General features: G+C 48.1%; 1 protein-coding gene across 1 annotated transcript in view; it reads left to right on the plus strand.

The window, feature by feature from the left end:
- SLC35F1 (solute carrier family 35 member F1) overlaps positions 1-17,384 on the plus strand; it is a 1,067,107-nt gene extending 1,049,723 nt beyond the window's left edge. The window contains exon 8 of the mRNA XM_069606621.1: positions 17,031-17,384. Within this exon, the coding sequence (XP_069462722.1) occupies positions 17,031-17,255 (225 nt within the window). The 3' untranslated portion in view covers positions 17,256-17,384. The remainder of the gene's footprint in view (positions 1-17,030) is intronic.
- The last annotated feature ends 955 nt before the right edge of the window (positions 17,385-18,339 follow it).

Below are 18,339 nucleotides of genomic sequence, written 5' to 3' on the forward strand. Positions count from 1 at the left end.
TAAAAGATGCATGAACACGCATCCCAAAAAAGAAGAAATACATAATGAACCCGATGATGTAGAAACAACAATGGCAATCAACACACGAAATGCATAAAGTAACTAAAAAAAAAAGTCTGTTATATTGGTCACACCTATTAAGGAAGGCTGCATGGACACTATCAGGGACGCAGGTTATTTTCTTTCGTGGCACATGACACAGTGCTTATGCCAGGACCTGCTCCAGGGACAGGGCATAGCGCAGATGCGCATCAAAGTAAGCTGCTAAAGTATGTGCATAACCTGTGTGCAAATATAAATAAAGTTGTTAAAAAAAAAAAAAACCTTTGTTGTACGCAGAAGAGAAGGGGTCTAGGGACATGCATCACAGGAGGAAAGAGTGGAAGGGAGACGGGGCACAAGGTGAAGGGGTCGGAGGGGAAATATTAGGCAATAGGACCACTGGGGATGTATCACTAGGGGGACTAGAGAGTGAGAGTATGCACCGGGGAAGGGGCAAATTGGCAAGAGAGAAGGGGCAGAGGAGGGATGTGGCCAAAACAGAAGCTTTGCACGCACTGGCAAAATATAGCTAGGTGACGCCTCATGTCCTGGTATGCCATTATAAACCTGGGATGATCTTCATAGGGCCATGCACTGCCCTCATGGGGCCAAGGAAGGCTTGTGGCAGCTCAGGCCATCCTAGGCACTGCAGTGGCATTGAAGCCAGTACCACAAGGCTCAAAATCAGAGTTGTGTTGATTGTTAAGAGTGACTGATTAACACGCTCTCCAGTGACACCGAATGTGTAAACTTTGCCTTCTCCCAGTGGCAGATGCAACACACATCTTCATTGGGAAGTCTGCTGTGGTGGTGATTTTAGACTCTGGTTGTACCAAAAATCATTCCAGCTGCACCTTCAATTTGAGATAAAAGACACAGCGGTCATAGGTGTTTGTAACAAGATCACTTTCCTCGTTTGCACATTCATCACCGCGCATTTTTCCCCATGATCGTTTTGGTCGAATTTTCTTTTTTTAAAGCCCCCCACCCAAACCCTCATTTAACCAACATCCAGCCCATCCTGCCACCCACCAACCCCCAGTCCACCACCCCCAAACACACAACATATATATTTTTTAAAAAAAGAAAATCGACCAAAACGACCACGAAAAAAAGGCACGACTAATGTACAAAGAAAGAAAGTGGCCTTGTTAAAAGACAGTGGGCCTCATTACACGGAAGGCGGTGGACCAAGGTGCTTTTAGCTTTTAGATGAAATCCAGATCTGGGATAGAGCTCTCCGGATATTTTGGCCTACCCCTCCCACCGGCTCTAGATAGTATAGTTAATGATGAGGGACCATGGAAGTCTTATGCCAAAACATTGGTAGAGCCACAGGTCACCTTCCTCTGCATATTGTTTCACAGGGAATTTCCCAACACATGCCCTTAAACCGTATCCCTGAATCACCAAACCAGAATAGAGTTTATGCATGCAATACAATGGGTGCATTGGAGCGAGGCTAGAGTTTATGCATGCAATACACTGGGTGCATTGGAGCGAGACTAGAGTTTATGCATGCAATACACTGGGTGCACTGGAGCGAGGCTAGAGTTTATGCATGCAATACACTGGGTGCATTGGAGCGAGGCCAAACCAGAATAGAGATTATGCATGCAATAGACTGGGTGCATGGGAGTGAGGCCAAACCAGAATAGAGTTTATGCATGCAATACACTGGGTGCATTGGAGCGAGGCTAGAGTTTATGCATGCAATACACTGGGTGCATTGGAGCGTGGCCAAACCAGAATAGAGTTTATGCATGCAATACACTGGGTGCATTGGAGCGAGGCTAGAGTTTATGCATGCAATACACTGGGTGCATTGGAGCGAGGCCAAACCAGAATAGAGATTATGCATGCAATAGACTGGGTGCATGGGAGTGAGGCCAAACCAGAATAGAGTTTATGCATGCAATACACTGGGTGCTTTGGAGCGAGACTAGAGTTTATGCATGCAATACACTGGGTGCATTGGAGCGAGGCTAGAGTTTATGCATGCAATACACTGGGTGCATTGGAGCGAGGCCAAACCAGAATAGAGATTATGCATGCAATACACTGGGTGCATTGGAGTGAGGCCAAACCAGAATAGAGTTTATGCATGCAATACACTGGGTGCATTGGAGCGAGGCTAGAGTTTATGCATGCAATACACTGGGTGCATTGGAGCGTGGCCAAACCAGAATAGAGATTATGCATGCAATACACTGGGTACATTGGAGCGAGGCCAAACCAGAATAGAGATTATGCATACAATACACTGGGTGCATTGGAGCAAGGCCAAACTAGAATAGAGATTATGCATGCAATATACTGGGTGTATTGGAGCGAGGCCAAACCAGAATAGACATTATGCATGCAATACACTGGGCGCATTGGAGCGAGGCCAAACCAGAATAGAGATTATGCATGCAATACACTTGTTGCATTGGAGCGAGGCCAACCTAGAATAGAGATTATTCATGCAATACACTGGGCGCATTGGAGCGAGGCCAAACCAGAATAGAGATTATGCATGCAATACACTGGGTGCATTGTAGCGAGGCCAACCCAGAATAGAGATTATGCATGCAATACACTGGGCGCTTTGGAGCGAGGCCAAACCAGAATAGAGATTATGCATGCAATACACTGGGTGCTTTGGAGCGAGGCCAAACCAGAATAGAGATTATGCAGGCAGTACACTGGGTGCATTGGAGCGAGGCCAAACCAGAATAGAGATTATGCAGGCAATACACTGGGTGCATTGGAGCGAGGCCAAACCAGAATAGAGATTATGCAGGCAATACACTGGGTGCATTGAAGCGAGGCCAAACCAGTATAGAGATTATGCATGCAATACACTGGGTGCATTGGAGCGAGGCCAACCCAGAATAGAGATTATGCAGGCAATACACTGGGTGCATTGGAGCGAGGCCAAACCAGAATAGAGATTATGCAGGCAATACACTGGGTGCATTGAAGCGAGGCCAAACCAGAATAGAGATTATGCAGGCAATACACTGGGTGCATTGGAGCGAGGCCAAACCAGAATAGAGATTATGCAGGCAATACACTGGGTGCATTGAAGCGAGGCCAAACCAGAATAGAGATTATGCAGGCAATACACTGGGTGCATTGGAGCGAGGCCAACCCAGACTAGAGAATATGCATGCAATACACTGGGTGCATTGGAGCGAGGCCAACCCAGAATAGAGATTATGCAGGCAATACACTGGGTGCATTGGAGCGAGGCCAACCCAGAATAGAGATTATGCAGGCAATACACTGGGTGCATTGAAGCGAGGCCAAACCAGAATAGAGATTATGCAGGCAATACACTGGGTGCATTGGAGCGAGGCCAAACCAGAATAGAGATTATGCAGGCAATACACTGGGTGCATTGGAGCGAGGCCAAACCAGAATAGAGATTATGCAGGCAATACACTGGGTGCATTGGAGCGAGGCCAACCCAGACTAGAGAATATGCATGCAATACACTGGGTGCATTGGAGCGAGGCCAACCCAGACTAGAGATTATGCATGCAATACACTGGGTGCATTGGAGCGAGGCCAACCCAGAATAGAGATTATGCATGCAATACACTGGGTGCTTTGGAGCGAGGCCAAACCAGAATAGAGATTATGCAGGCAATACACTGGGTGATTTGGAGCGAGGCCAAACCAGAATAGAGATTATGCATGCAATACACTGGGTGCATTGAAGCGAGGCCAAACCAGAATAGAGATTATGAAGGCAATACACTGGGTGCATTGGAGCGAGGCCAACCCAGACTAGAGAATATGCATGCAATACACTAGGTGCATTGGAGCGAGGCCAACCCAGACTAGAGATTATGCATGCAATACACTGGGTGCATTGGAGCGTGGCCAAACCAGAATAGAGATTATGCAGGCAATACACTGGGTGCATTGGAGCGAGGCCAAACCAGAATAGAGATTATGCATGCAATACACTGGGTGCATTGAAGCGAGGCCAAACCAGAATAGAGATTATGCAGGCAATACACTGGGTGCATTGGAGCGAGGCCAACCCAGACTAGAGATTATGCATGCAATACACTGGGTGCATTGGAGCGAGGCCAACCCAGACTAGAGATTATGCATGCAATACACTGGGTGCATTGGAGCAAGGCCTGGGAGCATTGACTGCAATGTCTGTTAATAGCAACACTGGAAAGGATGATGTGCAGACACTCGTGTGCAATGTAAACATCTTTCCTGCCAGGGAGCGTTGCTTGATTAGGCGTGTCATTGTTTAATACACTGCAAGCCACAATTGCAAGTGATCCTGTGAATAATGTAGGCTGTTTCACAGTTAGTAAGCACCCTGCATTCCATGTGTATTTTCCGTCCAATGTTAATACTGATTGTTTAATCAGTGAGGGGGCATATCATCATGCATGACCCACAAGCGGGGTGTCCAGATATAGGAGGAGAACTCGTTGTGTATTTTATGTGGCTTATTTTGGTGGACTGCGTTGTTATATTGTGCACTAGTTTAACCGTTAGATTCTTTGAATGGTTAAAACCCAATCATTCTTGGGATAAGACAGGAGTAGGTAACAGACCACGCACAGCATGATCCTAGTCAGTATAGGGGCAGATGTTGGAATGCAAGTCAGGGCTTGGGCCTGTTGTTTAGTTTGGTTCATGGGATATATGTGGTATTTTATTTACTTGTCTGATGGTCTTCTGGGGAGGTCTCAGTGTTAGTCTTTCCTTGAGTACTTCGGGGTGTGCATCAATACTTTCTCTTAGTGTGCAACTGTGTTAATATGTCAAAACCAGGACAAAAGGCACACTCTGCCTGGATTATAAGAATTGACTACTTTATTTTCTTGTGTATGTACGTTCATCAGAAGACTGTCGGTTTTGGCCACAATTTAAAAAATCCAGAAAGTTGATCTATGACGTGCGCGCGCCTGTGTGTGCGTGCGTGCGTGTGTTGCAGTGAATCTTGACTGTATCATCAAAGTGTTTCAGCTCTAAATCATTGACATGTATATTCACCAAATTTGTACTTTATTGGATTTATAAAGCGCTAAAGAAAAACGTTACAAAAATGGTGTAAATGTCAATTGGCAAAGAATTAGCCTGAGAGCCGGAAAGCCTTGCGGTGAGTAAGAAAAGAGAAAAAGAAGAAGAGGAGGGATGAATGTCCAAGGGTAGCTTATTCCCGAATGCAGATACTAAGAGAGTGAAAGAATGACAGTGGGACGAGGCAGGAGGGGGGCGAGGGACAGAAAAAAGGGACTGAGATCGAAGGCGGCGAGTAAGGAGAATAGAATGAGGTCAAGGAAGAGAGAAGAACGCGCCATTCCGTATAGACTCTTGAAAACAACTCAGAGAAAATGAAATTGAAGACGAGATTCAAAGGATGGACAATGAATAGATCGAACAGACGGAACAATAGAATCACGAGAAGAGAGATGGAAGCAAAGGCGGACAGGAGGATTATAGATACACCTAAGGGAGCTTACTGGTATGCAGTGAGGCCAAGCAAAAGTGTAGAACAGTAGAAGATAAGAGAGGAGACACGAAATTCAGTGCAAACTCCCACTTCTGTCCCGGAGATTTGGACAATGAACTCCGCTTTTTGAGTGATTTTTATTTTACTGATATCATTTTCATAATCAAATTGGTATGTACGAGCAGACGCGGTTTCGTGTTCTATAATGCAGTTTTTACAGTCTTCAGAGCCTCAAACTGTGTAATTCTAGTGTTAAACACACGTATGCGCTCTGAAATTGCACCAGAAATTCAAATAATTTCTAAAAGCCGATGTCATCTTGAAAGAATTGAGGTTTCCCAAAAGCATGGCTGCCAAAACGCAGGGCCGTCAAAATGGTGCGTGCAACAATGCGCCACGTCATCGAATGCGGGACACCGTAAGAAACACTAAAGCTAGATCCAAGGTAAAAGTGGAGGGTGAAGATTTGAGGGTGCATTAATTATACTAATATGATTTGGGGGTCTGAGTAACCACCGGGATAGCAAGAATAAGGAAACTGTGAGCAGTCTCTCAGTGCTTTCCGAATTTTAAAACTTACCCTTTATGGGAAGTAACATCTTGCAAATCAATAATAGGATTAAGATAGGAAACCTAGAGTAAATGTAATTTTACTTAGATGGAGAGCAAACAGAAATTGACTAATGAGATACATACAATCAAAATGATATTTCTTTCAGGATCTAGGGATCTAGCTATGTGAATAACAAGCATAGTATGCAAAGGTATAAAGCATGAGATTGGTGAGTAGTGCAATCCACATGGGTATAAATGGGAATGTCACGTTGGCGATGAGAATATTTATATAAAAAATGATAGTTTTCTCACGAAGGGTGAAAACATAAAATGGAACACCAGACTGAAATAATCACATTGGACACGGCTTGTTTTGAAAGTAAAAGTTTTGACTAATGAATGTATATGAAAATGACAAAATTGCCCTGGGCAAGGCACGCTATAAACTAAGATCTGACTAATGTTTGAATATGAGTGATTAAGGAGTAACATGGGCACATTACTGCTATGTGTAAAACTGTGGATAAGGTTCTTTTTTTAAATCTGAGATGAAATGTGTAGATTGGATATGTAGCGATCTTACTTAACTAATGGAAGATGCAGCTGTCTCTTTTCCCTGACTGGTCCTGCCTAAAACCAATCCCTCCTTTTCTGTTTACACAAACATTCGATGAACATTGAACACCATATGGTATGAATATAACGCTGTGGTATAAAACTTAAAAATTCGCTTTAGTCAACTTATAACATTGAGCCCAGCTTTGAAAAAGGCCCAGGTGGCCGAAACACGTGTTAGCACATATGGCCAAAATTATGCAATTAAATATCAATTCTTTCAAGATGATATTGGCCTTTTGAAATTATTTGAATTTCTGGTCAATTTCGGAGCACACACGTCTGTTAAATACCTTAAATAGGAGGCAATGGTGTGGCTTCCAGTACTCAGACCTTGCGAAGGTCTGACATATTCTGTACATAGAAGATTCAAGTGGCACAGGGAGATAGCCGTCACACCAGACCGTGTTTTTAATTCTGGTGTAAAACAACTCAATGTCTACACTAACCAGGGATTAGTTATGTGGAGTAAATTCCTAATTCTGAAGAAAGCTCTGAATACGTGTGGTTTGCTTTATAAAGCATTGAATTGCAATCCTACTCTCCTATGAGAAAAGGCATTCCAGTCCTGGACACATTTGGTCTCCCCGAGATAGAAGGAGCCCCATGTTTATCGTCCAGGGGATTTACAAGACTTCTAATCACAGGTGAGTTGGTATTGTGAAGCCTGCTACTCGTTTTTATAGCATGAATAAAAAGGAGCTTACCTTATGCACTTTCTGCACGCCATCTTTTCCAGCTATGATGCATTGGCAAGCAAGATAGTTATGTGTAGTTCGAACCTTGTTTCCTCAAATTTGTTGTTGTAATAAACCCGATTTCAGAAGTTGTTAAATAGTTTGAATAACTCATTGCACTGTGGCTGAAATATTGTAATTCTGCACACGGAGTGCAATTCCAAACCACGACCTCTCCCCACACCAGAGGAAGTTATCAGTAATGCCAGAACTCTTGTTGAAGACCATTTGTTTTGAACTATATCCTCAAATGAGAAGGACCTGTGTGTAGTTAGGTGTAAGAGAGCTGCTATAATGCATTCCATCCATTACATAAGCGAACATATATCATAAGAGACTGTGTGGAAAGTCCCTTATCCCAGAGTCCTGTACGCTGTGACCTCCTGTACAGTAGGGGATGGGGGTGTCTGACCTATGCACTCGACTTCCGTTTCCTGTGGTGTTAAAGTCATAGAACCGTTGTTTATGGTGTTTGCCTTTACCCCAGGTTTCTTGAGATGCCTGTAAGTGTGGAGTCTAATTAGACATCCTATCAAATATCACCTAGCGGAGTCCAAGTCGTCTTGTCTTTTTAACAGAGCATTAAAATGTTGAAGTGGAGCTTGTTTGCAGTACTGCTAGGTTTTATCTCAGACAGAGAATGGAATATCTAGGTTGCTACTTGGACAGCAGCTTCCTGCAGGGAGAGGGAACGACTCGTGGAAGGAATGTGTATTGTAGGCGTTTGGGTCCTGCTATCCGCCTCGTTGTATGGAGGCGGGTCAGTAGGAGGGGCAAGGGAGGAGGTGACAAAGAGGACGGGGAATTTCTCAGAGTAAAGAAAAATGGAGCTGGAAATAGTCCTCGTGAGCCCTGTCCCTCATTTATTGAAATGGTCCACCGAGGCCCGCAGTGACTATAAAGTCGCACATAACAGAATGAAGCAGACCCTATTGTTTGTAGATTTACCGGAAATGTGGTGATTAATCACTTGGCTTTTTAAATTACGCAAACTTTGTGAAGATAGCAAAGTTAAATGCACAGTTTTACAAAACTGGCAAAATCAAAAGGGCACATTCCTAGAAATGAGGTCTGCAAAGACTGCGTCCTTTAATTTTAGGCTGAAACCCACATGTGGTGTTGCCCCTTTCAGAATATGTGTCATGACTTTGGCATGACTGACTGTGAATGAAAGGATCCTCAGCCTCAACTGGCACGTGCGCCCGAACGGCGGCAGACTCCACGAATGGCACTTCTGTTGTTGTATCTCATTACCTCCACGTCCACTCTTCCTCGTCCCAGTACTTACCTCATGAGGCACCTGCCTCCGACACAGAACCTTCTTCTATTTCTTATTTCTATAACGCCTCCCCCACACCCACGTCACTTAGTTTAATTTTTCCTGCCTCCGGCAGGTTGGGCTTGTTTTTTCTTCCCGGCGCGGGGCGCTGGGGAGCTCTGAATGCTGGCCCCCTGGTGGGGCTGTGTGGCGGGGCCTTCGGCTCCTTCAGGTGTGGCAAGACTCCTGGGTTCCCTGCGGGGCTTGGGACCCGGTTGAGTCAGGCTGCCTTGCCTGGTTTCTGCTGGGCTTTGGCCAGCGCAGGGCATCGTGGCCCGGGTTCTGGGAGAACGGACCCGGGTTCAGGTAAGGAGAAGGGGGGGCATGTTTTTCCTGTTGCATGGCCATGCTGCATGGGCGGCTATGCACGGATTGGCGGCTCCTTTTTCTTGTTTGAGCCACGTGCTCCGGAGGAGGGTGGGCTCCTCCTCTGATGCTGCAGGCATGTTGCCATAGGAATTAATTGATGTTGTTCCTATTGGTTGTTGTTCTTTCTGGCCTCTATTTGAATGTGGGAGAGGCACGTTAGCAATTGTTTGTATGTGGAGCCTTGGTTCAGTGTGCAGGGGTCTTTGGTGAAGCAGGCTTCCTTGGTCACTGTTTTTGGGCTTACTCAACATGGGAAAACATTCTGCAAAGAGCAGGCATCTGGTCCTGTCTTCTTCTTCTTCGTCTTCCTCTTCTCCTGATTTACACAGAAAGAGAAAGAAGAAGGCTAAGCGTTTTTCCCTGACCAGAAAGGATTTGAAGAAGCTGCTTAAGCATCGTAGAGGGAGTCGCACACATGCTCATGGACACAAGCGCAGGCGTCTGTCTTCCTCATCCTCTTCTTCTGGCGCTGAGTCATCGGCCTCTTCTTGTTCCTCTTTGGCTGATGCTGAAGGGAAGTATCTGGACAGAGAGGGAGTGGAGGAGGTGCTGGCTCAAGTTGGAGATTGCATGGGATTTTCAGAGCCCCTGGTGCCGGTGGAGGGGGCCGACCCTTCTATTTGCCAGTATAGGCATACACCTAGGAAGGGGTTGCCATTGGTTTCCGATATCCGGGAAAAAATCCTCCGGGAATAGCATGACCCGGAGAAGATTGCAATGCCCCGCTTCATGTCCAAACTTTACCCTTTGAAGGGCGAGACTTTGCTGTCTGATCCAGTTGAGGTCGACGTTATCCTCGCCAGCCTGGTGGGTCGCTCCTCTATGTCGGCCGAGGAGGCGGCCGTCCGGGATCCAGTGGACCGCCGAGTTAATTCCGGCCTTAAGAAGGTTCATGCAGGGGCGCAACTGGCCCTTCGAGCAAATATCTATGGTTCCTACACAGCTGAAACAGTGTTGAATGGTTTCAGGGAGTTGAAAAAGGCTGTCAATGAAGGTTCTGATTGTGCCCCTTTGCTTACAGACATGCAGAGACAGGTTGAGTTTTTGGCCGATCTGGCTTTTGATGGGGTGCGTGGTTCAGCCATGGCCATGGGGGCTGGTATATCTGCCCGGAGGCATTTGCACCTAAGGGACTGGAAGACTGATGGGTCTCAGAAGGCGGCTGCCCTGAAACTTCCTTTCGCTGGGTCCAGGCTTTTTGGTGATTGCCTTGAGGATAAGGTGCACAAAGTTTTTAGGGCGGACAAACATGCTGACAAACTTCGACGCAAGCCTCCTTCAACGGCCAAGAAATCTTCCTCTGGGGCTGGTCCAGTGACCAGCAGGTCTTTTCCTGGCTCCTCATCACATTCTTTTTGGAGGGCTAGGGGGGGGTCGGGGTCCTCCACGCTCTTCACGTCCTGGCCCGGCACCTAAGTCCTGACGGTTTGGAATTGCTGGTGGGCGGGCGGCTCCGGCAGTTTTTTCCAGTATGGGAAAGGTGGTGTTCCGACTCATGGGTTCTGGACACAGTAAAATGGGGGTATCGAGTGCATTTCCTGTCCCCTCCTATCCAGCATTGCATGGTTCGGACTGTGGTTCCCAGGTCTCGGCTCAAGAGGTTGGCCATGGACGCCGCGCTCTCCGAATTAGTGTTGAAGGCGGCCATCATGCCCGTTCCTCTCCCTGTGCAGGGTCAGGGGTTCTACTCACGGGTGTTCCTGGTCCCCAAACCTTCGGGGAAGTACCGTCTAATTCTGGACCTCAAAGCCCTGAACTGCTTCGTCCAAAAGGAACACTTCAAGATGGAGACTTTACAGAACATTCTTCCGATGTTAATAAGGGGGGATTGGATGACATCTCTGGATCTCCAGGACGCTTATTACCATGTGGCTCTCCGTCCCTGGCACATGCAGTTCTTCTGCTTTGCAGTGGGATCCCGACATTTTCAGTTCAGGGTGCTCCCGTTCGGACTGCGATCTGCCCCCAGAGTTTTCACCAAGCTGGTGGCTCCCCTGGTGGCGCACTTACATCTGCGGGGCATTCAGATATTTCCCTACCTGGACGATTGGTTGGTCAAAGCGTCCTGCCGGCAGACTGTCATTTCTCATCTCCGATTGGTCTGCCAGGCATTACAGGACTGGGGTTTCCTGGTCAACTGGCAGAAGTCCCAACTGGAGGCTTCTCAGGATCTAGTTTTCATTGGTGCACAGGTTTGCACCAGGATGGGGAAGGTGTTCCTGTCCCTGGAGAGGGTCCGTCGCTTGCTGACTGTTCTGGGCAGGGTTCTCGGGAGGCAGTATGCCCCGGCCCGCCTATTGCTGAAATTGCAGGGGCACATGGCTTCTTGCGTGTTTCTAGTTCCCTGGGCCTGTCTTCATCTACGCCCCCAGGTGTCCTACCTTCTCTCCCACTGGCTCCCTTCATCTCAAGCTTTCGAGGCTTTGATTCCGGTGTCTCTGGCGCTGCCGGTCTCCCTGCAGTGGTGGTTGAGGGTTCCGAAACTACGGGCTGGGGTGTCCCTGATCATTCCTCCGGTGACCACACTTACTACCGACGCCAGTGGAAGGGGCTGGGGAGCTACGTTGGGAGTCCTCTCTGCTCAGGGGTTGTGGGATCCGGAAGAGAGCCATCGGACATCCAATTGGCGAGAGTTGTGTGCCATTCTCCGGGCTCTGGTGTACTTCAGGAGGTTGCTGATTTGCCGGGCAGTTTTGGTCCGGACGGACAATACGACAGCTTTGGCTTACGTCAACCGCCAAGGGGGTTCCGGCCGCTCCTTGAATGCCCTGGCAGCTCAGATAGGTGCTTGGGGGGAATCACATCTGGTGTCCCTGGTGGCTTCACATATCAGGGGGGTGGACAATGTTCGGGCGGATCTACTCAGCCGCCGGTTTCCCTCCTCGGTGGAACTGGTCCTCTCGACCCAGGTTTTTGCAGAGATCTGTGTCAGGTTCGGGACCCCTATTCTGGACCTGTTTGCGTCTCCAGCCTCAGCAAAAGTTCCCCTCTTCTGCTCTCGTTTTCAGACAGAGGGTGCGTGGGGGGTGGACGCCCTCTCTATGCAGTGGCCTCAGGGTCTCCTTTATGCTTTTCCACCTATTCCTCTTCTGCCTCGGGTGGTTCAGCGCATCAGAATATCCAGGGTGACTGTATTGTTGTTCGCTCCGTACTGGCCCCGCCGGAGTTGGTTCCCCTCTCTGTTGGAGCTTCGGTGCCAGGAGCCTTGGCTGGTTCCGAAGTGGCCTTGTCCCCTTCTGGGGGAGCTACAGTTGGGGGTCCGCCAGATACAATGGGCAGTGTGGATATTGCACGGGCTAGGCTGATATCTCAGGGGTTTTCTGGTCCTGTGGTGGATTCCATAATGAATGCTCTTAGACCCTCCACTCTGAAGGCTTACGGCAGACATTGGAGCCATTTCCGGGACTGGTGTGGGCGGTCTGGGATTCCACCCCTGCGTTCTGGCCTCCCCGCTATCCTTCAATTCCTCCGGGATGGGTTTGACAAGGGCCTGGCGGTTTCCACGCTTCGCTCTCAGTGGGCCTCCATAAAATTCCTTTTGGGGGACTCTGATGGGCACTTGGATGGGGAGGTGTTGGTGGGGAAGTTGCTCAGGGGTTTTTCTTCTTCCCGTCCTTGTACTTATAAGGGGCTTCCTCCTTGGGATCTCCCTCTTGTCTTAAAGTTTCTTCAAGGGCCTCCTTTTGAGCCCATTTCCGAAATTGATATGAAACATCTGACGCTGAAGACTGCTTTTCTGATTGCCATAACTTCTGCCCGTAGGCTTGGGGAGATTGGGGCTCTGTTATGTCACCCCCCTTTCCTGAGGGTTCTGCCAGACTCGGTGGTGCTGAGGTGTGATCCGAAGTTTCTCCCTAAAGTTGTTTCTCGTTTTCACACCTCTCAGGATCTGGTTCTCCCTGCCTTTTTTCAAAATCCACAAACGCCAGAGGAAGTGGCTTGGCATAGCATTGATGTGCGGCGGGCGGTGTTGGAGTACTTGGCTAGAACTGCCCCTTTCCGCCGCTCTGACAGTCTTCTGATTACTTTTGGCCCGGCTGGGCGTAAGGCATCTGTAGTGTCCATTAGCCGATGGATCCGTCTTGTGGTCTCCATGGCCTATGTGGCTTCGGGCCTGCCTGTGCCTGCGCACGTTCAGGGGCGGTCCACCAGAGGTTTGGCGGCCTCATGGGCCGATGCTAGGGGGGTTTCTCTACAGGAGATATGTAGAGCTGCCACTTGGGCTGCTCCAGGGGAGACTTGGGCTGATCAGAGCACCTTCATCAACCACTATAGGTTGAATGTCTCCCACTCGGGGGTTGGTTCCTTCGGGGTTGGAGTTTTGTCTGTGGGGATGTAATATTGGAGTTATTAAAGGTGTGTGTTTCTGCACTGGTTTGACTCTGTGTCTCATTGGGACCTTTTTCCCCGTTTGTTGCTTTGGTATACCTCATGAGGTAAGTACTGGGACGAGGAAGAGTGGACGTGGAGGTAATGTTCTGATTACTTACCGGTAATCTTCATTACTCCTAGTCCTACTCTTCCTCGTCACAGTACTGACGACCCTCCTCACCCTCCCTGCGGGGAAGGTCCCATGCTACGGCTTGGTAATATGAAACTAAGTGACGTGGGTGTGGGGGAGGAGTTATAGAAATAAGAAATAGAAGAAGGTCCTGTGTCGGAGGCGGGTGCCTCATAAGGTAAGTACTGTGACGAGGAAGAGTAGGACTAGGAGTAATGAAGATTACCGGTAAGTAATCAGAACATTATTGGGCTTGCAGGCTGATGCCGTGCGAACATGGCTTGCTTCCCTGGCCTTCAGGCTTATGCCGTGTGACCACTGTACTGCGGCCACGCTGATCTGGGTGCCTCCAGATCAGCATGTGTAACCTTGGAGCCCCCAGGCCACTGTCCCACTGTGTGACCACAGCACAGTTGCTAGCCCGGAGTCCCTGGCAACTGATGCCAGCTGTGTGACCATGGCAACTGTAAGCATCTGCTGGGTTCCCCCAGCAACTCACGGGCTGGCCGTGTGCCTGTGAGCCACCTGGCAACAAAGGTACTTGAAGAGTATGCTGGGTGCCCAGGGTACTGACCGGGGCTGGCCAGTGTGGCCACAGGTGCAGCCACAGCAAGGGTGACAAATTTTTTGGAACCCCCCATGCTCCATGCTGAAGGTGAAGGCGGTAAAGCTGACCCCTACCGTGGGAAGCCACTCCGTCTTGTGGTGATCCTGCTTCCACAGCAGTGAGCAGTCTCTCCCCTGTGTTCCTGGGGTGTGTGTGGTAACGGGGAAGAATGGGAAGGAGCAGCTAACACCACTCCAACTGAGTGCGGACGGTGCAGCGTACAACACCGCTGCCATCGATGAGGTATCCCCTGCCTGGGAAAGAGCAGCACGGCCTCTGCCGCAGCAGTGATGGTCATCTCCTGCATGTGGGGAGTGCAGAGGCATCTGCTGCCAGAAAGAAGAGGGAATGGCTCCCACCCATGAGTGAGAAGAGGCAGCCAGCGGTGCAGCAGTTTTCAGCTGCCACATTGATGAGAGCGGCTGCCCGCTGCTTGAAATGAATAACTCCTGCCCAGGGGAGAAATGGAGCGGTGCTAGCCCTGCCTCACATGCGCTGATGGAAAGAGTGCATTGTCATTGTGAAAGTGGGACATCTCCCACGCGGAGAGAGAAAAGCACCTGCTGCTACGCATATACGCGAATAGTCCTGGCGGTGAATAATGAAGCGCTCTGAATGGGGAAAAAAGGGAGAACGAGTCACAGGGCTTCCCGCGCTCATTGGTAACACCGTGCAGTGCCTGCCTGCACTCTGCCGTGCTGGCAACCCCACTGGTGATCCCAGGGCAAGAGGCGGTGAGGAGAGTGGTGCGCTGCTACAGTGTATAATTATCTCCTATCCGAAGAGAACATGGTGCGGGTCCTGCCCGATGGAGGAACCGTCATCAAGCTCACAAGGACAGTGTGAATAAAAACATGCTGCCCTTGCAGCCTCAGAAAGGCGCTAGAAGAAACACGTGGCACAGCCCATGCTGCAGCCACACCATTTGCCAGCAAAACCTGCCTGGGACATGTGGTCCAGACACCTGGTCACCAGTGCCTCGCTGCCAGTCCCACCATCAAGGGACTAAAACGATGCGGCCCCCGGTGTCCCCGGGGTGCGGCTTTGCCGGCACATGAACTGTCCTCTCAGCTATCCTGGACTGATATGTGTACGGACAAACTAGTTTCCTGCAGCCCAAGTAATGCTTAAAGAGGACTCAGCAAACATGTACTTTGGAATCTGTGAGCCTGCATATCAATGATGTGCTTAAAGTGGTCCCAGTAATTAAGTGTGTGTGAAACGATGATCCGCAGATTGTCGGCCTGCTCAATATGGTTCCAGTAACTGACAATTGTGTTGTCCGTTGGTTGAAGTTTCCTTTCACCCCCGCTGAATATCATAATGTGGTAGAACATGCCATCAGCAGTTTACCAACTCCGACCGTCACCAGCAAAATATGTAAAGAGTGGTCAGTGTATGTTTTATTGTTTGCAATTGACGGAGTCCCAATGTATGTGGATATTGTTTTACCCCACAGTTCCCGAGTGTACCAAGCATTGCTGTATGTGACTGTTGATTTATTTGGTGCCCAGTGATGTTGTATTTGTTTTGTTTGCTATGAAAAAGGAGGAGTGTGGTGTTGCCCCTTTAAGAATATATGTGTCATGACTTTGTCATGTCTGACTGTGAATAAAAGGAGCCTTAGTCGTGCACCAGAACAGCGGCAGGCTCCAGGAATGGCACTTTTGGTGAGGTTGTATCTCATTATTGGGTCTGCAGACTGATGTTGTGTGAACATGGCCCTGCTACCAGGGCCTGCCGGCTAACGCTGTGTGACCACTGTACTGCGGCCACGCTCATCTGTGTGCCCCCAGATAAACATGTATAACCTGGGAGCCCCCAGGCTACTGTCACGCTGTGTAACCACAGCACATTTACTAGCCCGGGATCCACCGGCAACTGATGTCAGCCTTGTGACCACAGCAACTGTAAGCTTCTGCTGGGTGCCCCAGCAACCCTCAGGCTGGCCTGTGTACCCGCGAGCCAGCCCGCAAAAAAAGGTACTTGAAGAGTATGCTGGGTGCCGCAAGCACTGATAGGGGCTGGCCTGTGTGACCACAGGTCCAGCCACAACACCATATACATGCATCGAAGAGGGGGCTATATAACCTAATTCCCTTTTTTACTCGAGCATTAGAAATAAGCACGGACGCATAATTTTTCTATTTCCACAATGACATTTTTATTTTTTCATTTTTGTTCATCCTTTGATGGAGGCTTGGATTATTAACATTCCAATTGGCATAAATTGGTTAAGCAACATTTAGGAGTAGGTTTCAGCTGTCGCGCCCACTACTGTTTTTCCTCACTGCGCCGCGATAGTCTTACTTCTATATCAGTCAGAATGGCTTTTGGCCTGACGTGAATCACGTCAATAAGTAGAAAGAAATGGCTAATGAGCGTCACCCTTCACGTGTTTCCCTCCCACCTGCCATCCGCACTTTTAACAAATACTTACAAACAAGGAAGAATGTAAACGCTGGTTTATATCATAGGTTGCTGTCTCAAACCCACTTTGTTTTTTGCTTATTTTAGTGCCACTTATTTATTTCTGTATTTAGCATTTTTGCGTGCGTGTGTTTTTTTATTTACTGATGCGGAGAGGCATCGATTTGTCTGCAATTAATCTATCAACTAAAGAAAAAAAGCCATGCTTCTCAGACAGAATATCCATTCGAGAATGTTCTTGAAAAAATGTGCCTACCAATGTTTTACTGAAAAATCCGTCTTACAAACCCTGTTGCTAAACAATCACATCCCAGGTACACTACTTTACCTGTCGAACTATATTTGGATGAATGTATAACATGATTATTATTTTTTTTTAGTTTTCAGGACTGTATCTCCTGTCTTTCTTCACAATCGTCATTGGGTTGGTCCTCTATTCATCCGCTTCTACGTATGTCGCCCAGGATCCCCGCGTATACAAGCAGTTCCGCAACCCTTCTGGACCTATTGTAGACTTACCAGCCTCTGGCCAGCTGGAGCCTTCCGTGACGTACACCAGCCTAGGCCAGGAGATGGAGGAGGAACCTCACGTCAGAGTTGCCTAAACCAGGGCTTTTGCAACCCCAAGGAGGATTCAGTGCTGTGTTTTATGTCCATTATCTCTGTAATGTGCAAAGAGAAAGGTATTTACAAGGTGGTGGAGTTACACAGGGTGATGAGAAATGTAGCAGGTTCCACGTAACTGAGGAACAAAATGAAAGAAATCAGACATGTTGCATGCTGCGCAAGCGGTGAAACAAAATGGGGCGCAATGTGGAGCATTCTACCCTTGGGTTAGCCTGTGCCGAAACATGTTGCCATCTAATTCAACAACGAACCACTAAGTTTCAAAGTGAAGGTAATAAATACTGTTAAAAATAAAAATGAAGATCACCTCATACTTTTAATCTGTAGTTGTCATGGTTGTTGTAGCCACCTTGCTGCATTGAACTACATCAACGGATCTCTTACCTGATTTTTGACTTTCAGGCTGATGGGGTTAAGGAGAGAGAATATGGATTATCGGTTCTGGATTTCCAAAGGAATTGGACCCCCTCCGTGCTTGTTACAATATCACATAGGGGGAAAATAGGCTTTATTCTTCATCTTGCTCGCTCACGCCGCGGGCGGGCACGAGTCACTTGCAGGTGCCAAATGCCATGCTAAATGTTCACTGCCAAAATACCAAATAGGCACATTCAAATTACAATTCTGTATATCTTCTATATCCACACCCACAAATCTTTCAAAGTCACATTCTGAAATCATCTTAATATGGTCGGTGCACTACTGCAATGAGAAGGCCTCGAGTAGGCAGGAGGATGGATCTAAATTCTAATTGTAACCTAAAGAATCTCACATTTTATCATTTGTGCATTGGTGGAAATTCTACTGGAATTTTAATTATATTTTAGACCCTGCAAACAGAGCCACAAGAGTACAGTGCCTACTAGGGGCTGTGCAAATGAATGACTGTTATAGGGTTCAGGATGAATCTGTACTCGCCTGACACCCACCCCGCCAAATGAAGGCACTTGCATTTAAGGGAACTGGTAGCATTATCATCTGAACGCTTCATGTCTTCAGTGCACAAAGGAGCAATAGGAGTAGAGATGTGCTACGGGCATTAACTGTAGATTGCCACGCCAT

This window comes from Ambystoma mexicanum, chromosome 4p (assembly GCF_040938575.1).
Source record: "Ambystoma mexicanum isolate Mex_15411 chromosome 4p, UKY_AmexF1_1, whole genome shotgun sequence".
Classification (NCBI taxonomy): domain Eukaryota; kingdom Metazoa; phylum Chordata; class Amphibia; order Caudata; family Ambystomatidae; genus Ambystoma; species Ambystoma mexicanum.